The following is a 25,058-nucleotide window of genomic DNA, read 5'->3' on the forward strand; positions in this document are numbered from 1 at the left end:
AGAAGAGAATCATGCTAGAACTTAAAATGAAAGCATTGAACTTCCATGGTACTTGTAACAGCAAGGATCTGGGAAACAGGGGATAAAGATTAACAGGTGATTGGTGACTGTGGGAACTCCTTGACATGATGAAGATCATCATAAACAATACCTCAGCCTGGAAGGATGGGCCTACAGTGACATCAACAGCAGCTGGAATCATGCAACTATTTCAAGGAATTTAAGGACCAGGGCGAAGCAATGGCCCATGTTGGAGGTAAAGGATGCAGTTCCCTAAGCACAGGGCTGCAGTGCCTGCCTCACGGGCTGACTCAGCTAGAGCTTCCATTTCCAGGAGCTAATCAGTCCCCCACACTAACCAGAGCGTGTGTATAGAGTACGAAGTATTTTACCAGCATCATTTTAATATTTTTAACTTTATAAAACATCCATACGTTCGGGACATCATTCATGTCAGCATGTGTACAGTCTATCTCATTCTTTCCAAACACTCCATAACATTTCTTTGTATTAACCTACTAGCATCTATCAAATGAATCCCCTCTAAATGGACATCTGGGTTGTTCCCAGTTTTCTGTATTACAAACAATGCTGCAATTGCCATAATGCCCATAGAAGATGCAATTTTTTTTTTTTAATTTTTTTTTTCAACGTTTTTTATTTTTATTTTTGGGACAGAGAGAGACAGAGCATGAACGGGGGAGGGGCAGAGAGAGAGAGGGAGACACAGAATCGGAAACAGGCTCCAGGCTCCGAGCCATCAGCCCAGAGCCTGACGCGGGGCTCGAACTCGCGGACCGGACCGCGAGATCGTGACCTGGCTGAAGTCGGACGCTTAACCGACTGCGCCACCCAGGCGCCCCAGAAGGTGCAATTTTTAATTTACACTTCCATCTCGCTTTTGAGAATGTTCACTTGTCTATGCCCTCGCCCATATGAGGGCTTATCGAGTGTTTTAAATGTTTTGCAATTTATAAGTGAAAATAATATCTAACTGTGTTTAATTTGCAGGTCTTTAATATTTGTAAACTGAGATAGTTTTTCATGCTTGCAGGACATTTGCACCTCAAATTCTAGATGCTCCTGGTTCGTGTCATTTGCCCATTTTTCTTTTGGGTGTGTTTGTAACCTGAAAAACTTGGAAATAACTGAACTGTCTAATACGTTTCATACCTTTCATATAAAAATATTATATAGGCGTTACAAATTATATTTTCAGAGGAGTTTTGATGATGGAAAGCCATTATCTGGTAAGTGAAAATTAAACAGAATATAAAAGTGTATATAATGTATGATACTGTTTTTGTTTTTTTTTTTAATTCATGAAAAAAAGCCCGGGGGGAAATGCACGCATATATAAATGTGATTTGAGGAGGTGAAATCATAGGTAATGTTAACACTTTCATCATAAATTTTAGTATTTTCCAAAATTACTATAAAGCATGGCTCCTTATATCGTCACAAAGAGCAGAAGTGCTATGGTTTTGTGATGATGGCTGACCTCTGCCAGTTGTACTGTTCTGTACTTTAAGGCCACTGGTGGCCAGGACCTGAGATCTATTAACACACGAGCTCTTTAAGTCAGGACAGAACTGTCTTTAAGACCACTGAGTGCAGAGAAAACAGGCAGCTGGCAGTCAGTCCGGTCCAGTGGGTCCACGCCGAATTGCGGTGGGGGCCCTACGGGTCCTTTGATGGCCACTGACCGATCCAAACCAAAGCAAGTCCTTTGGTTCCGGTTTGGTTTTAGTATTTGCGGGTGACTGATACGTACTTCCGAGGATTTCATTTGCATGTAAATTTCTTGTTATGGACAATAGGTTATCTCCTAAGTAAATTATGAAAGATTATTACAGCTTGATAGTCATGAATAAAATGGGACTATTTCTAGGGCACTTCAAGTTTCCACACATTTTCCAGCCTTTTCAATCCAAATACAGTGCCTCAGCCCTCATCTCAGAAGGTCTTCCCGGGAGCCTGTTGTCCACCCTGTCTTATTTTGCTCAGGGACTCCCGATTTCCCGTTGGTTATCTCCAGTGCCATGACCTGCAAGCCGGAGGCTTCTCTGGGTCCCTTCCTAATCCCCCAGGGATCCCTAAGCGTGGCAGCTGGCATAACAGAGTTGACTGAAGATTGGAGGTTCGCAGTGGGGCTTTGTGGTGCAGAAAAAGAAAACAGGCAGCAGACAGCACGGTATCAGCATAAGACCATCACAAATACTGCCTCTCTCCTGGGCCCGGCGGGCCTTTCTGCAAATTGCGGGCATCTGCTTCCTGTAAACTAGAGCATCTTCTCCCATCTTTGCTTCTTACTGAGTCCCCACCCCTTGGTCCCCCACGCTGTCTCCTATCCAGTTGGGGGAAACCCCAAGAGCCCACAGCACAACAAATGTGTGTTGCTGTCCACGAAAGGTTCCTTTTTTATGGAGGGAAATTTTAGCCTTGTTCTGTTCAAATCGCACCCGCCCAGATTAAGTGTAAGCAAAAGTCTATTAAAGCATTTCCCATTAAAAAAAAAAAAAAATCGTTCCCAAGGAAAAATTCTACAGTTACTCCCTTAAAGTAAGGAGCATAAACAGCAAAGAGTCCTTAAAACAGCAAGGCTCTCCCCCTCCTACTCTAGAGCCTGGTGTCCTCTCATTCAGTCCTTTGTTACAGGTGCTGCCACGATGGCTGTTTACTAACCAGAATGGAAATATTTCCGTATTTTAGTAACCAGTAGGCTTTGAATATTTTAATAGTTTAGAGTGTACCTGCTACGTGTCAGCCCAGAATGTAGAGATACAGAATTATAGAATCCCTGAGTTGGGAGATGCTGGCAGTCTCTAAAAAGTCATCTGAATGATGCCTCCAGACAGTGAGCTCCTCAGATGCAAAGCCTACACTGCCTCCTGCAGTGACTGTCACCCCGCAGATGCTCCGTGACTGATGACCTGTTGGGTTCAATGAGAGAACAAGCCAGCAATCATCGCTGCATCATTGACCAATTGCCAGCTAGCCTTTTCTCATCATATCGAGTGTTAGGTAACTCGTTACCATGTAAAGCAGCTGGCGATTTTGTGGATCTGTCCCATTTTCGTGTGGGAAAATGTGACTTCCAGTAATTTTACGCTTTTGTTTACTAATAAATGTTTATAGCAAACGTCTGGATCTCTATATATTACACATATAGTATTAGATATGTAACATATGTGTTAACATATGTCTGTTATATACATTTCTATTCTGATCTCTGTCTCTTTGCAGGCAACTTTCTTTTCCTATCACAACTCCTTGGCCTCAAGACTTTTCTATTTTTCATGCGTTAGCAGTAGCAGATGGGAATCGCTAGCTGGGAGGTGGAGATGTGGATGCAAAAGGTACATGGAAACCAGGAAGAGTGAAGGACAGACAGAAGGGGTGTGGAGGCCTCCTCTCTCTTGTGGAATCGTTTACATGGACCTTGAACACCAGAGCTCTGCACAGGGTGGGGAAACAATTAATGCTCTTGGGACAGCTGATGGCTTTGACAGCCCAGAGTGATTGGCACAGAAGTGTGTTGGAGAAAGTAGTTCGGCTACAGGCTCAAGCTAGTCATGACACATGCAGCCATGCTGTACTTTAAAATCCAGCAATCCCAAAGCTAGTATGACTGGGCAGATGTTTGTTAAATTGCCTTTGTAGCTCTTTTGGGGCTGAATTCGCTCTACTCTCGATGTTTAAATTTTTTTTTTTTAATTTTTTTTTAACGTTTATTTATTTTTGAGACAGAGAGAGACAGGGAGGGTCAGAGAGAGGGAGACACAGAATCCGAAACAGGCTCCAGGCTCTGAGCTGTCAGCACAGAGCCCGACGCGGGGCTCGAACTCACGGACCGCGAGATCATGACCTGAGCCGAAGTCGGCTGCTTAACCCACTGAGCCACCCAGGCGCGCCTAAATTTTTTTTTTAATGTTTATTTATTTTTGAGAGAGAGAGAGAGAGACAGAGACAGAGAGTGAGTGGGGGAGGAGCAGAGAGAGAGGGAGACAGAATCTGAAGCAGACTCCAGGCTCTGAGGTGTCAGCACAGAGCCTGGCATGGGGCTTGAACCTATGAGCCATGAGATCATGACCTGAACCAAAGTTGGATGCTTAACCGACTGAACCACCCAGGCGTTCCTCTACTCTCCATGTTTAATATGAGAATGATTATTGTTGTGGTTATTAATGATAATGTGAACAAAATGCAAAGTGCTTAACATAAATGATTTCCACTTCTCATAACACTACCATGATATGAACATTGTTAGTTTCATCTTACAGATAAAGATCACACAGAAAATAAGACAGCCAGGCAGTAAATAGATCTGAAGTCCATATACCCCTTCCTCTCACCTGAATTCATGCCAAGTAACACAAAGAGCCCTGTTTGCTCCCGACCAGGGCAAAACTGTAGGCTTACACTCTTCCCTCCTCCAGAAAGATAGGGGAGGTTCCCAGGTTTCCTATTTCCTCCTATTTTCATCGAAATAGGAACCTTAGTATTGTCTCATTCAAGCATAACAAAGAGAAATAGGGTGGTTTTTGAAAGACTCAAGAGAAGGAGTAAGAAGGATGGAAATTTTATAGCTGCCTAAACACCCCAGAACACAGCACTACCTATACATTTAACCTGCTGTGTAGGAATAACATGGTCTTGTTACATTTTAGAAATGACATCATAGTTGCAAACAGTCACAACTGCCAAAAACACTGGCCTCGACGTATCTGATCGTCAGAGAAGTGTCCACATGAATACATACACAGACACATGGATGCATGTAATATATATGTGTCCAGTCGGTCCTCATTATTCACAGAACCCACATTTGTGAACCCACCTATTTGTTAAAATTTATTTGTAACCCCCAAATCCATACTCACAGCACTTTGGCAGTCATTCACAGACAGGCACAGAGCAGTGAAAACTTTGAGTCACCGATAGCCTCCTTCCCAGCTGAGGTTGAACAGGGCAACACCTCGATCTCCTGTTTTAGCTCTCACACAGTAAACAGGTGTCTTTTTCGTGATCTATTTAGTGCCTTGTTAATTCACATTTTTGTGGGCTTTTTGCTGATGATTTTGCTGTTTATAATGGCCCCCAAGTATCTGAAGTGCTATCTCGTGTTCCTAAGCACATGTGGGGCTGTGATGTGCCCTCCAGAGAAAATACGTTGTGTTAGGCCAGCTTCATCAGGCATGACTTAATAATGCTGTTGGTCATGAGTTCAGTATATTAATGAGGCTGCAGTATATATCAAATAAAGTGCCTTTACACAGAAACACACAGAAAACAAGGTTATGTATTAATCAGTTTAAGAAAGTGTTGTGACCAGAGACACCCAGGAGCCTACCCCTGTATTTCCCCAAGGAACAGTGGTTCAATACTTGCTAATTCAGTGTTCATGGTGACTCTATAGACCATAACTACTGTGACTAACAAGAACCAGCTGTATACTTACATACATAGTGTATATACACTATGTATATACACTATATATGCATATAGTGTATATACACATGTGTATATATATAGTGTATAGTGTATATATATAGTGTATATATGTATATAGCGTATATAAGTGTACATAGTGTGTGTGTGTGTGTGTGTGTGTGTGTGTGTATTTGTGCAGTACCTTATCCTAATTCACTGAGGCTTTGAAAACTTAATGCTATAGGAGTTAAATGATACTTGGTACACCCAGGTGGCTCAGTTGGTTAAGCATCTGACTTCAGCTCAGGTCATGATCTTGTAGTCTGTGAGTTCGTGCCCCATGTCATGATCTCACAGTCTGTGAGTTCAAGCCCTGCGTCAGGCTATGTGCTGACAGCTCAGAGCCTGGAGCCTGCTTCAGATTCTGTGTCTCCCTCGCTCTCTGCCCCTCCCCCACTCACACTCTGTCTCTCTCTGTCTCTCAAAACGAATAAATGTTAAAAAAAATTTAAGAGTTAAATGATACTTGGAGAAAACTGTTACCATTCAATAAAGTACATTTTTCTTAACTAGGGCTTACAGCCCCTATAATTGACCTATTGTTTTGCTGGCACTGATTTTGGTCAGCAATAATTTGATGGCATCAGGGTGATAATGTTGCTTAGCTACTGCTTGGAGGAGTGAGGTACAGGGGCTAGAATGGGTTGCAAGTGTTACTGCAAAAACAGTTACTTGGAATATAACTACATTCCAGGCAACATTTTTACTCTAGAAATCTGTCCAGGAGTTTGTTATCTAGTTGATAAATGGACTTTTGGACATAATATTCTGTCCAAATCTCTTTGGCTATGTCAACATAGACAGTACTTCTAACCAACAACAACTGACTGAGTCAGACCCTGTCAAAGACAAGGCCGAATCCTCCCCCATCCACTCCCCTCCTGCTACCAAGTGGGAGTGAGGCAAGACGTTTGTCAGTTTCATTTATCTTGCTGCCCTAGTTGCTTCCAGGACCTTCCCAGCATCTCCATGTTTTCCACATTTACTCAGATCCAGTTTCAAGACATCTTGACTTTAAGAAAGAAATCAAGTAAAAAGAAACAGTACAAACTAAGACAAAGTTGCTGTTTCTTATATGATCATCTCCCTAATTAAATTATAAAAGCAGCCAGTGTGCTGGAAAGAACCCTGGACTGGGGAAACGGGGTATTATTTCCATCGATAATGTCAATTATGTATGTCAATTGGGCAAGTGACTCAATTAGGCCTAGATTTCCTTATCTGCAAAAGTGGAGGTTGTAAAAAGTAGTCTTGAGAGTCCCTTTTCGGTGAACAATACCTAGACTCTATGCTTCTAGCTGGACTACTCAGGATAGTATTGGGGGCCTATCTAGATCATCTTGACATTAGAAAGATTTCTATGTGCTTTAGATATAACACCTTGTATTCAACCTGACAATGGTCCCATTCGGTCTCAGTTGGCTGAAGATGTTAGTTTTCCTTCATGGCATTCTCAGAGATCATAGGTGTTGTTAATTTGTTAAATCATGCACTCAACAAATATTACCGAGGCCATACACTGTGGTAGGCACATAAAAAACAAGATATGGTCCCTATTCTTAAGCCAAACCAAGATATGTGGGTGCCTAGAGTTTGATAATAACTCTGTGCTCTAGGGAGGTTAATAATTCAATACCCTATCAAATTATATTCTTTTAAAAATATGCACAATATTTTAAGCAGTGAGAGAAATGTCAGCAATAAAGAGAAATATTTTCATATTTAATTCAAAGATAAAGAATTATTTGAATTTTACCATGTGATAAATTGTATGTGGCAAGCTGAGTTAATTGAGATCATGTTTTTAGTTCTTCTAGAGAGATTTTAGGGACCATAAAAATGACTCCTTCTCCTCCCAAGCAGCTACCCTGGTTCACCTCTGCATTTCAGTCCTGGAAATTACAGCCTTTTCTTTTTCTTTTTGGTAATCAGTTATAAAATAATTCAGAAAACGTTTAATAAGTTTAAAATTTTAAGTTTAAAAATGTATTATAATATTTATTAGGTAACTTACTATAAAGCTATGATTACTTTTGCTCTGGGTGTCTAAATATTCCCTTTATTGCTTTTGTTATTTTTATAAGCTCTTCAACACTCTTTGTGAAATGAGACAAGGCAGAAATAAATGATTAGCTTAATTAACATTGTGACATTTCTATGCACTGAATAGCTAATGTTCTCTAGTATCTGTTTTTGTTTTACCCAGACAAAAGTGATTCTTTTTTTGAGAGGCAAAGTGTTCCAAATATATAATTTGCTAAGTAAAGAACTGCATGTCTCCTTTATTAGATTTTGTACTGTCTCCCATATAAATCAGTGTCTGGCAAAGCAAATCATATTTTTCCATTAGTTTACATTCCAAAGTCAAACCATCTTTGTTTGCTTACAAATTTACCTTCAATTTTATTTCAAATCTTCAATCTTTCCCCTTCATTTTCTCTGCACTTAACAAACACTGTTATAAACACTTATTTCTGAATGAAAGAAGATTGCCGGCAAATCTTTTTATAGAGTATCTTGGTAATAAAAATTAATTTTTTAATTAACTATTAGTTTTCATCTGCTTTGTCCATTCAGACTTTTCTTTTTTTTTTTTTTTTTTTTTTTTTCAGACTTTTCTTAACTTATAGTTTATTACATTGGGGCATACCTAGAAATATACAGCTTTGGTAAGTAGTGTTTCTTGGGAGTCTTGAAATACAGATTTTACCATAGAAATATTTTAATTGCTTAAGGTGCCAGGTATGAGAGAATAAGACCAAGACCACGTATCTGTGTAAACTTACTTCATGGAATTAAATTAATAAAAAATAATATTAACATTCAACATATATTAATTTTCCTATAAAATAAACTAAGTGAATTTTGATAGAAGTGGTGCTTTTTATGATGCATTGTTCTCATTTAGTTTTGCTAATTAGGAAAAAAACCACTATGACATTTACTCTGAATCCAAAATCAACCATTCCTTCTAAAACGTATCCAGAGGGAAAAACGAATGGTCTTTTCAAGTTTTTAATCCCCCATAGAAACAAGATCATTTGCCTTAAGTATATTTCTAAAATGAGCCTAAAGAAAGTAAAATTTCGCTGAACAGCTTAGCTGATTTTTTTCTGCTTCAGAAAGGCAACATCTTAAACGGGGTGCCTTAGGGTCTGTGATCTTGCATTATCTGCAAACTCAATCATAATTAACTTGCCTCTCCCAACTGTATACAAGGGGGAGTAATCCTTATAGCAAGACCTTTGCCATTCAATGCTAGGTTCAAAGAACAGAATTAGGAAAGATACGGATGCTTGTCACCAGCTGTTTATCAAGTAAGAATGCTTCTGTTCTTGGGATAGTTAAGGCGTGGTTGAAGTTTAAATGATTTGTTCACAGAAAGATTTTTTTAAACGCATAGAGTAACCTTTGACCTTTTCTAGATAGAGTCAACAGGTACAAGAGAGCTCCCGGTAATTTTTTTGTTCTTCCCCAAGAACATCAGTGAATTTGGGGAGAAAATATCACTGGAACATCCATGTATATATCTGGATGCTAAGTATTTTCGGTTGTTTATTACTTGTTAATTTATGATAAGATACCAAAGAGATGTGATCGTGTTTTGCTTTGAGTTCTACTACTATTGACGTGCTCAGAAAGGTTAAAATTTGGTGAAGAAAATGAGGAAGAATATTAAATAGTCAAAACTGCTATTCACTACTATCAACCATACACCATGCTAGGCACCTGAGATATAAGAGTACACATATGAGGCACAGCTCCTGAACTCACAGAGGTTAAGGTTAGTGACAAGGTGTAGATAGGTCAACACTTGTGATAGGGTGCGGTGGGGGATGTGATGGGAGCAGTATAGGCTGCCAAGGAAGCACACTGGAGTGATGCCTGACTCAGATGTTACTGGGGGCAGAAGGAGAAGGTGTGTGTCACACAAGACCCTCTGGACGAACTGATATCAAAACAGTATGAGTTGGCCGCAAAAAGCTCAAGAATTTTCCCAGACGAGATCTTGAAGCATGAAAAAATATCCAGAGGGTAGAATATGCATGCAATTTTCAAAGGGCTGAAAATTTTACGATAGGAGAAGCAGAGAAGGCAAACTGGGAAATGACGAAATGCAAGCTGGGGAGGGAAGTGGGAGCTGGTCATCGAAGCCACGCTCGAGGAGGGGAAAGTTGGGATCAGAGAGGAGAGGGTCATGATCCGACAGGTATGTTACATGGATTATGCTGTTACTGTGCAGGTAAAGGATGGGAGGGGGCAGGAACCTTGGCAACAAAGCAAGGCAGTCAACTTGCAATCATATGGGAAAAAAAATGATGGTAGCCTGACACAGGGGAGTGACAGTGGGAATGGATGAAACGTGATTTGATTGGAGAGGCTTTTAGGATGCGGATTTGGTAGGCCTTGGTGTTAGTGAGGGAAGTCGAGGAAGAAAGGTACTGCTAAGAGCAGCCTTAGATTTCTGGGGAGGTTAAGGTTGGCATTTAATGACACTGGGAAGAGAGAAGGAGGAGCTGGTTTTTGGGGTGACGGAAAACACAGCATTTAGTTTTGATGTGCTGAGTTTTAGGTGGCCATTGGGTATTCAAGCGAACCCAGAACTTACAGATGCGGAAATGAAACTCAAGGAGGTTAATAACTTTTTCAAGGTTACGCAGACAGGCTTTGAGCCCAGGATAACCTGGCTCCAGATTCCCTGCTCTTAAGCACTACAGAACCCTTCTCCAGAGACATGGATCTTGGCAATCTGTGCTCTCCTTGTTCCCTATTTGAATCTATAGGACAGTGTCAGAATACTGCATTGTTATTCAGCTCTGCCATTAACTGCTTGACCTTGGGCAAATGTTTAACCTTTCAGGGTCACTGTCTCTAAAGGGAAGTAGTACGATCAGATCAGGATTTTTCAAAGGGGCCTTGGGAGTAGGAATGGAAGGAGCTCAGGCAAAGAGGAGCATGAACATGCTCCCCTGGAAAAGGCTTATCACCTGGAAGGATTTCTCAAACCATAAACTCTTCCCTGAGTCTTTCTCCTCCCTCCCCATTTTGATAACTCCACCCCCCCACCCCCCAACCCTCCCCCACCTTCCCGCCCAGCAAGGGCATCCCTCCTAGTGGAGGCTCACAGCCTTATCTTGTGCTGTATCCTTCAGACGTGCCCAGAGGAAAAAAACAAAAAAACAAAAAAAACTGATAACCTTAGACCAGATGATCTCAAATTCCTTCATATGCTCAAAATACTTCAAAATTCTATCATTACAAATCACCTTCCTTAAATTATACAAGGGAACAGTGTTTTTGCTTGTTTTCTTGCTATGGTTTCCTTTATTCAATGTGTCCTTGCTGATGACAATGGGCCAGATCATGCTCTAGACACTCGAGAGAGAGCAGTGAATAGGACAAAATCCTGTTCCTAGTACGCTCGCATTTTCTTTGGGAGGGGCAGATCATAAACTGAGGATGAACAAACATACCAGATGGTGGTAAGTCCTATGCAGAGAACTTTAGCAGGACAGAGAGGACTGGATGGCTACTTCGGATCAAGCCATCGGAGGAGTGATATTTAAACTAAGATCTGAAAGGCAGGAGGGAGCAGCTATGTTAAGATTAGAGGAAGAGCAGTTCAAGCAGAAGGAAAATATGGCGCACGGGTCCTGAGGTAGTGTCGCAGTTATTTTTTTGGCTGCAAGTAAGAGAAACCCCAAATTCACCTGGTTTAAGAAAATAATGAAATGCATGCTTAGTTCTCATATATAACAGTGTTATCAAGAAGTGTTTTCAAGGACTCAGTACTATCACTGCCACAGCACTAAGTGATCTTAAACTGGTGGTCATAAAAGTGGTTCCCAGTAGCAACTAGAGCTGCAGGATTTCTTGCTCAAGTCCCAACAGTGAGCACAGAGAGGCTCTCCTTTGACTATGGAATGAAAGTCCATGTGCTTACATGGCACCAGTAATATGCAGCAAGGAAATACATTGCAGGGCTCAGTTTTAGCCTAGATTTCTGAACTAGTCATTGGCAAAGGAAATGAGATTCCTATAATTGTTTTAGATGCTAATCAGGACACATTCCTTGATCTGGGGATGTGGCCAACTTTCAGTGTTGTTCTCCTGTCTTTTTAAAGATGCTATTCCACCGTGTCCTGGCTTACATGTGTTCCGATGAACTGTCCTCATTCTTATTGCTGTTTTTCTGTGTATAGTGTCTGATCTCAGAGTATCCTTGACTCATATAAAGAAGGAGAGGCCCTGAGAACATGTTGAATAAGGAACTGACAGTATTTAAATTTCTTATTTCTACTTGGGGTGGTAGCTTCCTCTACTATAAGTATACAATCATATCCTTTTTTGGTCTTCCAGACATCTATCACAATTTCTGGTTGGTAAATGTATCTTTTCCTCCCATTCTGCCACTAGTATGAATTTATTCCCTCTTACACTACTTCCCAGTCCCACTAGTGTGATTTTGGAAGAGATGGGAGGCAAGACTGATACCTTAATCTGCCACTTTTCAGAAGTGTCAGAGATATCAAAAGGAGGGTAATTAAAAATAAAGAATACAGTCTTCCACTTCCAGTTAGAGTGTGGAAGGATACAAAAGACTTTTGCTCTCATGGTAAACACAAAAAAAACCCGAGGCAAAATAAAAACGGTTTCTCTGTGGGGCTCGTGAAGAGCTATTGGCCTAACAAATACTTGGTGAACTAAATTTCAGAGAGAAATGGAACCTTTATAAATGAGTAGATGGCCATAGTAGCTTCCCAGCTCAACTCAATTCTAGAGGGAATCAGAATGGTCAGTCACTCACTTTAGCCACTGAAGAAAAGATTTTACTCTTGGGAAGGAACAAAATAAACAATATTAAACTTTAGTCTTCATTGTTCTAATATAAACAATGTCTGGAATAAGACAAAAATTATGAGATGGGAAGAGCCAAGAAAATATGACCTATAATCAAGGGAAAACATGGTCAATCAAAGTAGATAAATGGAAAACTCAGCTATTGGAATTTGCAGACAAGAATGTAAAACAACTGTAATAAATGTCAAAGAACTTAAAGGAAAGGATAAAAATAAGAGGTGATGAATTGGGATATTTTAGGGGAAAAATGGAAACTCTAAAAGAGAAATTCTCAAATGGAATGGACATTCTAGAGCTTGAAAACGATATCTGAAATAAATATCTCAAATAAATACCTGAAAAAAAAAAAAACACCCTACAATGCCTGAATAAGATCAATCTAAAATTGAACACTGAAGAAGAAAGACTTAGTAAACTTGAAGATAGGTTAATTGAAACTATCCAGTGAAGACAGGAAAAAGATCTTTAAAACGCACACAGTTTTAGTAACCTGTGGAACTAATCAGTCTCACCAAATTGAAATTGAAGTCCCAGCAGGGAAAAGAAAGAGTAAGGAACACAAAAAGGAACTGAAGAAGCGATAGCTAAATGTTTCAAAATTTGATTAAAAAAAAACATCAACTTAAAGATTCTAGAAGCTCAGTGAACCCCAAGTGGAACATCAGAGTCAAAGCACTGAAAACCAAGCATACACGGAAAAGGGGAAGGCATTATACACACGGGACAGAGATAGAATGGTTATTAACAGTTCACAAGAAGACAAAGCTAATGCTAAGTGGAGTAAGTCAACCAAAACAGAGCAAATACATCTAATGTCAGCCATATGAGGGATTTAAGAATAGTCAAACTTGTAGAGACGGAAAGTAGGATGGCCATTTTCATGAGTGGGGGAGCACTTTGGGGGAGGGCAAAATGGAGAGTGATTGTTGGGCACAGAGTTTCAATTTTGGAAGATGAAAAAAGTTTTGGAGGTGGTTGGTGGTGATGGCTGCACAACAATGTGAATGTACTCAAAGCCACTGCACTGTGCACATAAAAATGTTTAAAATGGTAAATTTAATGATTTAACGTATGTGTATTTACCACAATTAAAAAAATAATTAAAAAAATTTTTTTTTCTTAATGTTTTTTTATTTATTTTTGAGACAGAGAGAGACAGAGCATGATCAGGGAAGGGGCAGAGAGAGAGGGAGACACAGAGTCGGAAGCAGGCTCCAGGCTCTGAGCCATCAGCACAGATCCCGATGCGGGGCTCGAACTCACAGACCGTGAGATCATGACCTGAGCCAAAGTCGGACGCTCAACCAAATGAGCCACCCAGGTGCCCCAAAAAATAATTTTTAAAAATGTAAGCCAAAGTATAATGAAACGGCATCTTTAAGGAAAGGGAAAAAGAACTAAAAAAACAAAAACAAAAACAAAAACAAAAAAACCACAAAACCCCCATAACTAGACTTTGGAATACTATATCCAGTGAAAATATTTTTCTAAAATGATGGTGTAAGGGAGAAAAAAAGCTCTTCCCTTCTTTCCTTCTAGGTTTTTTTTGGCTGCTCTGATAAATTGACATGAGACAGATTAACAGGAGAAAAACATATTTAATTACATATATACGGGAGCTCTAAGACATGAGACTCACGGACAAGCCAGGCCATTGAGGCTTGTATGCCATGCTGAGCTAAGGAATGGGTTAGGGTCCTATGGCTTCAAAGGGAAGGAGGGTGACTCATAGGAGGGAAAAAGAGCAGGTGTCTGGAAATCAGACGTTTGCCCTGCCATACATATAGGTCATTCAGATAAAAAGTTACCCCCAGGTCCCTTTCTGGGCCAGGTCCCCTCTCTAAATTCTTTTAGGTAGTTTAGGGAGAGAGTTTTCCTTGAATCTGTTGGGTCTTGACTGCGTTCAGCTGAGAACAATCCACATGCCAAAGTGGCACATCTTGGGGCAGGCTGTTCTGTTACCCTTCAATGGTGAAATAGGGGTATTTTCAAATAAATAAAAGCTGTTCCTTTTACCTTTTTACCTTCTTCTGGAACTCCAGTTAACATTTTTTGTTAGAGTGGGGTGGAAGGTAATGTTACCAGATGAAAATCCAGGCCTACAGAATAGAATGGAAACATTGAAAATGGCAAATATAGGTATAAATATAGGATAACATTTTAAATAAACTCTTAACTTCTTTAAATGATTATTCAATATTAATAAAAAGGCATCTACTACAAATTAAAAATTTTTTTCAGTGTTTATTTTTGAGAGATAGAGCGTGCTAGCAGGGGAGGGACAGAGAGAGAGGGAGTCACAGAATCTGAAGCAGGCTACAGGCTCTGAGCCGTCAGCACAGAGCCCAATATGGGGCTCCAACTCACAAACCGTGAGATCGTGACCTGAGCCAAAGTCAGTCCCTTAACTGAGCCACCCAGCCGCCCCCATCTACTAAAAATTTTATGCTAAATTATTACTAGACATCAGAAATTATATTATAAATTATGCATAATGAAGACTGAACACTTTAGTGTTTAGATTGGAACGAGTTCAAGACTGACCCAAGATTCTCACCACTTCTATTTAGCAGCATATTAGAAGTCCTAGTCAATGCAATAAAACAAGGAAAAGAAATAAAACTTACATATCCTAAAAATGAAGAAAACTGTTATACTTGTAGACAGCTTGGTTTTATATGCAGAAAATTTGAAGAGTGTATATTAAAAAAAAACAAACAAACAACTCCTTAGTACCAGTAAATGAATTGAAAAAAAAGTCACAGGCTACAAGGTCAGTATTTTAAAGAATCAATCGTATTTCTATATACTGGCAACAAACAAGTGGAAGTTGAGTTTTTAAAAAAAAAAATTCATTTATAATGGTTCCCAGAAATGAAATACTTAGGTATAAATATAATAAAATATTTGCATAATCTGCATGCTAAAGACTATAAAACACTGATGAAAGAAATCAGAGAGGAACAAAGAATAGATATTTTGTGTTTTTGTACTAGAAGACTAAATATTAAGATGTTAATTCTCCCCAAACTGATGTATAGATTTATTACAATCCCAATAAAAATCCCAGCAAGATCGCTTTTAGTTATTGATGATATAATTATTTATGTAAAGAGGTTTACATATAAAACTTTATATGAAAAGCCCAATAAACTAGAATAGACAAAATGATTTTGTAAAAGAAAAACAAGATTGGAAGGCTCATGCTGCCTGATTTGAAAACTTACTATGAAATTACAGTGATCAAGACCATGTGAAATTTTCAAAAGGAGACACATAGACAAATGAGCAGAATATAGATTCTTTAAATAGATCCATACAAGTATGTCTAATATATTTTTGACAAAGATGAAAAGACAATTCACTGGGGGAAGCGCAGGTTTTTCAACCAAGGGTGCTAAACAATTGAATATATATATGCTAAAAAAAAATGAATGCTAACACACACTTTGCATAAAAAGTAACTTAAAACGATTTACAGATTTAAAGGTAAAACATACAATTATTAAACTTTTGGAAGAGCACATAAGAGAAAAACCTTCATAACCCTGGATTGTCAAGAGTTCTTAGATAAGTCATCAAAGGTCCAGTACACTAAAAAAAAAAAAAAAAAAAAAAAAAAAAAGCTAACTAACTTGGAATTCACAAAATTAAAAAATTTTCTCTGTGAAAGATACTGTTAAGACAAGCCACAGATTGGGAGAAAAAAACTCTGCAAAAGAATTGTAGCCAGAATATAAAAATAGCTTTCAGAATTCAACAAGAAGAAAACGAACCCTAAAAAGATAGGCAAAAGATTTAAACAGACACCTCACCAAAGAAGATATATGGATAGTAAATAAGCACATTAAAGATGCTCAACATTGCTAGTCATTAGGGAAATCCAAATTAAAATCACAATGAGATATCTTTCCCTACCTTTTAAAATGTTTAATACGAAGACAAAAACTAATAGTACCAAGCCCTGGTGAGGACTGTAGAGCATCTCATACATTACTCATGGGAATGAAAATGGTGTAGTTACTCTGGAAAACAGCTTGTTAATTTCTTGTAAAATTAAACAGACATATGCCATATAATGTAGCAATCCTATTCCTATGTATTTATCTTAGAGGAATGAAAACTTATGTTCACACAAAAACCTGTATTCAAATAATTGTGGCAGTATTATTCATAATTGCCAAGACCTGAATATCCTACTTTGGGTAAATGGATAGATAAACAGTTATACATCCCTTACATGAAACACTACTCAGGAATAAAAAGGAATGAGACACTGATCTCTCAACAACGTGGATGCATTATGCCAATCAAATATATTATGCTAAGTGAACGAAGCAAAGTTCAAAAAGTATTCTCTGTGATTCCTTTTATATAAAAGTCTGAAGGGAACCACCCTGTAGGGATAGAAATAAGATCAAAGGTTGTTTACTATGATTTAAGGGTGGGGGGAAGGTTTTGACTACAAAGTTTCAGCATGGAGGAGCTTTTCAGAGTGAAGGAACTGTATCCTGACTGTGATGTCTGTTATAGCATGTTATAATTTGTCAACACCAAAGGAGGAGAATTTAACTCATGTAAATTTAAAAATAATTTTTAAAGATAATGGGGTATCACAAAAGAAAAGAAGTGGAATTGGTTCTAAAAATGCTTTCAAAACTTCCCTATGTATCGATGGAACAGAATAGAGAACCTGTAAATGGATCCACAAATGCATGGCCAGCTAATCTTCGACAAAGCAGGAAAGAATATCCAACCAAAAAAAGACAGCCTCTTCCGCCAATGGTGCTGGGAAAACTGGACAGCGACATGCAGAAGAATGAACCTGGACCAGCTTCTTACACCATACACAAAAATAAATTCAAAATGGATGAAAGACCTAAAAGTAAGACATGAAGTCATCAAAATCCTAGAGGAGAAAACAGGCAACAATCTCTTTGACCTCGGCTGCCGCAACTTCTTACTAGACATGTCCCTAGAGGCAAGGGAAACAAAAGCAAAATTGAGCTATTGGGACCTCCTCAAGATAAAATCTTCTGCACAGAGAAGGAAAAAAATCAACAAAACTAAAAGGCAACCGATGGAATGGAAGAAGTTATTTGCAAATGACATATTGGATAAAGGGCTAATATCCAAAATCTATAAAGAACTTATCAGACTCAACACCCAAAAAACAAATAATCCAGTGAAGAAATGAGCAGAGGACCCGAATAGACACTTTTCCAAAGAAGACATCCAGATGGCTAACAGACACATGAAAAGATCCTCCACATCACTCATCATCAGGGAAATACAAATCAAAACCACAATGAGATACCACCTCACACAAGTCAGAATGGCTAACATTAGCGACTCAGGCAACAATAGATGTTGGTGAGGATGCAGAGAAAGGGGAACACTTTTGCACCATTGGCGGGAATGCAAACTGGTGCAGCCACTCTGGAAAACTGTGGAGGTTCCTCAAAAAATAAAACACAGAACTGCCCTACAACCCAGCAGTTGCACTACTAGGAATTTATCCGAAGGATACAAAAGTGCTGATTCGAAGGGGCACATGTACCTCAGTGTTGATAGCTGTGCTATCAACAATAGCCAAATTATGGCAAGTGCCTTAAATGTACATCGACTGATGAATGGATAAAGAAGATGTGGTATACATATACAATGGAATATTAACTTGGCAATCGGAAGGAATGAAATCTTGCCATCGGCAACACTGTGGATGGAACTAGAGTATATTATGCTAAGCGAAACAACTCAGGCAGAGAAAGACAGATATCATATGATTTCACTCATATGTGGAATTTAAGAAACACAACAAATGAACATAGGGAAAGGGAAGGAAAAATAAGATGAAAACAGAGAGGGAGGCAAACCATAAGAGACTCTTAAATGCAGGGAACAAACTGAGGGTTGATGAAGGGGAGGTGGGTGGAGGGATGGGCTACATGGGTGATGGGCATTAGGGAGGGCACCTGTTGGGATGAGCACTGGGTGTTATATATAAGTGATGAATCCCTAAATTTTACTCCTGAAACCAATACTACACTATACGTTAACTAACTTGAATCTAAAAAAAAAAAAAAAAAAAAAAAATGGAAAAACTGAAAAACAAAACAAAACAAAACTACTACCGAAGCAGAGCCTAGATGTGTATGACAAAGGGGCTGAGACGTGGACAGATGCCATCAGGCCTGGTCTATGAGGATATCAGCCACGGGATACTAGTCTTTGCAAAGGCTAGCACAGAGGCCATAGGGTGTGGGGAGAGAAGACCCCAACATGTTGGGGCCCATTGACTTCCCAGTGGCACTGATCCCAGGGTGATCCATACCTCCCATCCGAAGCCCCCATTACACAGACTGTGCTTAAATGAGCCCCCTCCCCTCTGCTCCTGCAGTTGTGGATTTCTGCACACAGAATAACGGGGGCTGTGCAAAGGTCGCCGAGTATCCCAGGAGGGTACGAAGGTCTCCTGCAGCTGCCAGAAGGGCTTACAAGGAGGATGGCCACAGCTGCACAGAGATAGACCCTTGTGCCGATGGCCTCAATGGTGGGAGTCATGAGCGTGCCACCTGCAAGATGACGACCCCAGTGAGTCTCTCTTCCCCTGGGAAATTTGGGAGCAGTTCTGACCTTGCTCAGTCTTGCTTCACTTTGCTTACTGTTCAGCCTCTTCCTCAGCTTCCTTCCCACCTCAGTCTATGTCTTGTTAAGTCTGTTAAATGCAAAGTGGCATCCTAAGCAGAAAGAGGACATTAAGGGAACAACTGGTGACACCCACATAAAGTCTATTGTTTAGTTAATAGTAATGTGCCGCCGTTAATTTCTTAGTTTTGACGAATATACTATGTATGGTTATATAAGAAGGTAATGTAGAGGAACCTGGTGAAAAGTATATGGCAATGCCTTCCGCTACCTTTGCAACTTTTCTATAAATCTAAAATATCAAAAATCAAAAGTTTATTAAAACAAAGCAAAGCAATACACAATGGAGTACTATGTGGCAATGAGAAAGAACGAAATATGGCCCTTTGTAGCAACGTGGATGGAACTGGAGAGTGTGATGCTAAGTGAAATAAGCCATACAGAGAAAGACAGATACCATATGGTTTCACTCTTATATGGATCCTGAGAAACTTAACAGAAACCCATGGGGGAGGGGAAGGAAAAAAAAAAAAAGAGGTTAGAGTGGGAGAGAGCCAAAGCATAAGAGACTCTTAAAAACTGAGAACAAACTGAGGGTTGATGGGGGGTGGGAGGGAGGAGAGGGTGGGTGATGGGTATTGAGGAGGGCACCTTTTGGGATGAGCACTGGGTGCTGTATGGAAACCAATTTGACAATAAATTTCATATATTGAAAAAAACAAAACAAAACAAAGCAATTTGCCTATGTAAAAATAATCCTAAATAAGAATCCTAAATAAAAACAATGGAGAAAATGTTTCAAAAAGGGGTGAGAAGTGGCGCCTGGGTGGCTCAGTGGGTTAAGCATCTGCCTTGAGCTCGGGTCATGATCTCACAGCTCATGGGTTCAAGCCTTGCATCAGGTTCTCTGCTGTAGGTGCTTCCTGCTTCGGATCTTCTGTCCCCCCCACCTCTCTGCCCCTCCATCACTCGTGCTTGCTGTCTCTCTGTGTCTCTCTCTCTCTCTCTCAGAAACAAACAAACAAATGAAACAAAAAAACACGAGGAATTTGGGTACGAGGTCCTTCAGGAGGACATTACTCCTGGTGACCACTAGTGGCAGCACAGAGACGACTAAAGCCCCTGAGTCCAACCCAGAAGATAAAGAGCAAAAATGATCACGACCTCCTTCCAGCCTTTGGAATTTTTTCAGAGGGCACATTTTGCAATTCTGGGTTCCTGCCTTTGTTTCACTCACTCATGTTGGGCTGGGCCGGCACGACTCCAGAAGCATTCCAAGTGGGTGCTTGAAGGCCCTGCCTGGGCCCAGGAGACCCTGAATGCAGGCATGCAGCTTCACGGTGAGCGTGAATTGGGGGAGGGGGAGCTCTCTGGGTGGGCATGGGCCTCTGCCTAGGCTTCTAACCCACTCCCTGGTGCCTGCAGATTATAACCAGAAATGAGGGATAGGATAGAAAATCTAAGCAGCATGCTTAGTGAATGTGGCAGGATGCCTGAGGAGGCTGGGAGTTGCCGAGGGAGGGAAGGAGGAGGGACTGGAGAAAGATAAGGACGAGGAAAAAGGCAAGTGTCTGAGAGCAGAGGCCAACTCATCCTCACGTCATTTTTTTCTTTTGCTTCATTTTTCCTTCTGCGCCTCCTTCTTTTGCCCTCTCTTCATTTCTACCCACCACTGCTAGCCCTGCATGCTCCCTCTTTTCCTGTGCTTTTCTGTCCCCTTCAGTCCTCTCTCTCCTGTCTCAGTCTGCTGAGGAATATGCCCTTCCTGAATGTGGCAAAGAGCAGATCAAAGAAGTGAGGTTGGGCAGGTCACTTTCCTGTGGCTGCTCTCACAAATTAGCGCAGTTGGTGGCTTAAAATAACATAGATTTATTCTCTCAGAGTTAAGGAGGCCAAAGGCTGAAATCAAAATGGTGGCCAGGCTGCATTTACTCTGAAGGCTCTGGGGAGAATCCTTCCCTACCTCTTCTGGCTTCTGGAGGCTCCAAGTGTTCCTTGGGCTGTGGCCACCTCCAGTCTCTGCCTCCCTCTTTATGTGGCCCTTTCCTTCTTCCCCTGTGTGTTCCTCCTCTGTGTGTCTCAAGGATGCTATTGGACTTAGGGCCCACCTGGATAATCCAGGATGATCTCATTTTAAAAGACAAAGACCCTTTTTCCAGACAAGGTCATATTCATTAGATCCTGACAGTTAGGATATACCTTTTGCAGGGGCCACCATTCAACTCATGATAGGTGAAATTGCAAGCTCCAGACCACATTCAGTAAGACAAACACTTCCTGGCGATGAACTATTACTTAGCCTCACACTAGAATAGAGCAAGTGAGAAGTAAATGCAGTTCATGGGTCCTGTATTTAGCGAACTGATAGTCTGATTGTAGATTCACAATAAATGCTCAAAAACCCCACAACAATTCCACAAAAACCCAACATAACTCAAGACAATCAAATAATACAATAGTTCAATAATATCATGTGAAAATGTAAATAAAGGCAATCTGGTTAGCAATACAAGACTAGCATGTTTCACGATTAAAGAACAGTCAAACCAATAACATGATAGAGAAATGGGCAAAGGATATGAACGGAGAGTTCACATAAAATATGCAAATTAATATTCCAAAAGATGCTAAGCTCACTCATAACAGAAGAAATTCAGACTAAAATTACTTTGATATGTATGTCATTTCTTACCTATTTAGCTAAAACCCAAAAGTTAGCCAATGTTCTCTTGGCGAGGCTATGGAGAAGCAGTCGGTTCATAATTGCTGGCGAAGTGCAAATTGGTACAACCTTTGCAGTGGCCATTTGACAACATCTGTAAAACTTGTCTATAAAAACATTGTGGAATACATATTCTTTGACCCAGAATGCCTACTTCTAGGATTTTATTTTACAGAAAAAGTTATGCAGGTGTGAAATGATCTATGTTGATGTTATCCTATATCACATTGTCATAAAGAGCAAAATATTGGAAAGAAACCAATGATTTTGTATTAGAAAACTGGGGAATATTGCTGTCAATGAAGGGACAGAGCTCAACACTGAGGAAGTCCTCGTGGGGGCCCCACGAGTCAAGTCCCCCTTTCAAGGCCCTTGCCCATCATTCTCAAACGGCAAATATCTTCCACCCCAGTGAGTGTTTCTCTTCAGCCCTGCTCTCTTTCTGACCTCCATGTCTACAACAGTCTCCAGTACTTCATGGAAAGGGTCGCAAAACACTCTGAAGTCCATAGAAAAGGGACATATTGAAGCACATGCCCACTTTTACCCAGAGGCTATTCTGGTCAGGCTGACATAAATATGCAGGACCTGGATTCATCACAGCTAATAAAGCTATTCAGTTGGGATTAAAAAAAAAAAAAGAACACCTGATAAACAGTCTGTACCCTTCAGAGGAATTACAGGTATATTTATGCACACACACACACACACACACACACACTACACATACATTCACACACATGCTTATTCACTCTAAAGTTCAGCTCATTAAAAACCAATTTATTAGGAAAAGCCCACATCAGTATATCTGTGTTTCCAGACTCAGTCCCTCCTTCCTGGAGTAGAATCAGAGGACATGGAGAAAACATAGGATTTGAATTCAGAAGATTCTATTATTCTCTAGGACTTACTAGCCGTAAAACCTTGAGTGTCACTTTCCTTGAAACTCCATTTCTCTTCAATAAATTGGGGACAAAAGTGACACCTGCCAAATCGGTAAGCTTTTGCTGCGTAACACACCACTCTCAAACTGAGTAGCTTAAAACAACTGCCAATTAATTTGCGCACAGTTGTAGGTCACCACTTGGGACTGGGCTCGGTTGGGTGGTTCTGGTCTCATCCAGGGTCCCTCCTGCATCTACAGTTAGTGACCAGGTTGGCTGGTGGCGGGCTGGTCTCGGGTGGCCTCAGGGAGCGGCTTATCTCTGTTCCATGTCACATGTCTCTTCCAAGGGGCTATCCCAGACTAATTTCAAGTTGGCAACAGGGCCTGAGAGAGGGTCAAGCTCACAGGGCCCCTTGTGGTGTAGTCCTGGCGCTATGGACTGAATCCTGTTCCCCTAAATTCGTATGTTGAGGCCCTAAATCCCCAGTGCAGCTATATTTGGAGATAGGACCTATAAGGAAGCCATAAAGGTTGAGTGAGTTCATGAGGCCAGGGCCTTCCTCTGATAGGACTGCTATCCTTATAAGAAGCAGCAAAGATACCAGAGATCTTCCTCTCTTCACAGGAGCACAGAGGAAAGGCCACATGGGGACACAGTGAGAAAGCAGCCATTTGTAAGCCAGGAGGTGAGATCTCACCAGAAACCAACCCTGATGGCACCTTGATCATGGACTTCAATTCTCCAGAAGGGTGAGAAAATAAATTTCTGTTGTTGAAGCCACCCAGGCCATGGTATTTTGTTAAGACAGCCTGAGCAGGCTAATACACGTGGAGTTGGCAGAGTTTCTATTCTGCCATATTCTATTGGCCAAAACAAGACACCAGAGATGAGCCCAAAGACAAAGCAGCAGGAAACAGACTCCCCATCTTGATGGGAGGAGCTGCAAAGTCACATATGAAAGGGGCATGGACATGGGAATAATAATCTAAACCATCTGCCACACAAAGTTTTTGTACGGCTCACGTGAAATTTATGGATATGAAAGCACTTCCTCGATGATAAGGCCCTATATAAATGGTGACTATGGCCAGCATCGTGTCCGGCTTTGCAGCACTCGCGACTGTTTCTTAAGTACGAGGTCATGTGGTTATGTAGATGTGTCCGGGTGGTACATTTTTTTCCTGGGGAGTTAGTGAAAGCCATTGCCTAAGGAATGAGTCCTGTCATTCTTACAATTAACCTGAGAAGTGGTCATGGTTTGGGAAAGCGAGATGGCATTTGCCTGGCTTGAAAAGCCTGAAAATAAATATGTGAAGGAGTACCCCACTCAATGAGTTGAGGGACACGGAGTTTGATGGCTGGATGAATAGCAGAAAGGAAAGATGAGCATCAGTCTGGCTTCAGGGAATTTAGCCATGCTTATCATCTCCCTGAGAGACCAAGGGGAAAAGGAGGCTATCGAGTCAGACAGGCCGGGGCCTGGGCAGGCAGCTCTGTGCTCTAGCCTCTGACTCTCTTCCCATCTAGCAGTTGCCCCTGGGTCCCACAGACTGCATCTGGGCTCATGAGCCTTCACCCATGAAGACCGACTGCCAAGGGAAGAGCACGTTGTCATCTCCCCAGCCGTCTCTTGTCCTTGCGCAGCCACAAGGCAGCGCCTCCACTGACGCTTGCGGTGACGAGAGCTAATTCTGTCGCAACCCGTGGTCTGGCTGACTGACGCTTCCGGTCCAACTGGGAACAGGTTAAACCATACGGCACGTCACAGCTCATCTTCCTTCATTGGTGAGAGTACACGTGGGTTCTGGTTCCGGTGGAGAGGCATACGGCTTCCCAGGAAGCGGATTCGCGCATCTCGAGAAGGCAAAGGGGATGCGATCTCCCAGAAGACCCCCTCTCATCAAAGACTGCTTCAGACTCTGATCTCTCCGGAGCTCTACCCACTTGAGGGGTTAGGAGGCAGAACATCACGCTCTGCTGGTGGCATCTCCTACGTATCGGCTCAAGTAAGCAGACATGTTAATCCAGACACAAAGGGGGTTAGTTGCCCAGGATTGGGAATGTGTTTAACGCCTTCAGGTCGCCCGCAATCCCTGAGAATTAACTCATCAAAATATCCTGCACGGCCCCTGAATGATCCAACACCAGTCTCCAAACTATTACTGTTTGTGCTCCACTGTATTACAGTAAGATTATAAATAGGTGTAGATTAAGATCCTATTTTCTCCTGCAGGTCACTGCCTGGTACCTAACAGGCACACTGAATAAATAAAAGAATGAATGAACTCAATAAATATCTGTTGAACCAACTAATTAGTGAAAGGGCACAACCAGGGCTTACATTTATGAAGTATGCGAACCACTAAAAACATCTGTGTCTTACTCATTTTTTGTCCCGAGGGCTATACAGGAATTTGCATGTAGTATGTGCTCAATAAATAGTTGTT

At 40.9% G+C, this 25,058-nt stretch overlaps 1 protein-coding gene across 1 annotated transcript; it reads left to right on the forward strand.

Annotated features, from left to right (window-relative positions):
• Positions 1–240: 240 nt before the first annotated feature.
• Positions 241–25,058, forward strand: LOC131508543 (uncharacterized). Its single transcript, XM_058723552.1, has 6 exons — positions 241–256; positions 18,755–18,948; positions 20,746–20,801; positions 22,570–22,720; positions 23,236–23,360; positions 24,256–25,058. The coding sequence occupies exons 1-6, from the start codon at positions 241–243 to the stop codon at positions 24,329–24,331; spliced, it is 618 nt and encodes a 205-aa protein (XP_058579535.1). The 3' UTR covers positions 24,332–25,058.

The sequence above is a fragment of the Neofelis nebulosa genome, chromosome 4 (genome assembly GCF_028018385.1).
Source record: "Neofelis nebulosa isolate mNeoNeb1 chromosome 4, mNeoNeb1.pri, whole genome shotgun sequence".
Lineage (NCBI taxonomy): Eukaryota > Metazoa > Chordata > Mammalia > Carnivora > Felidae > Neofelis > Neofelis nebulosa.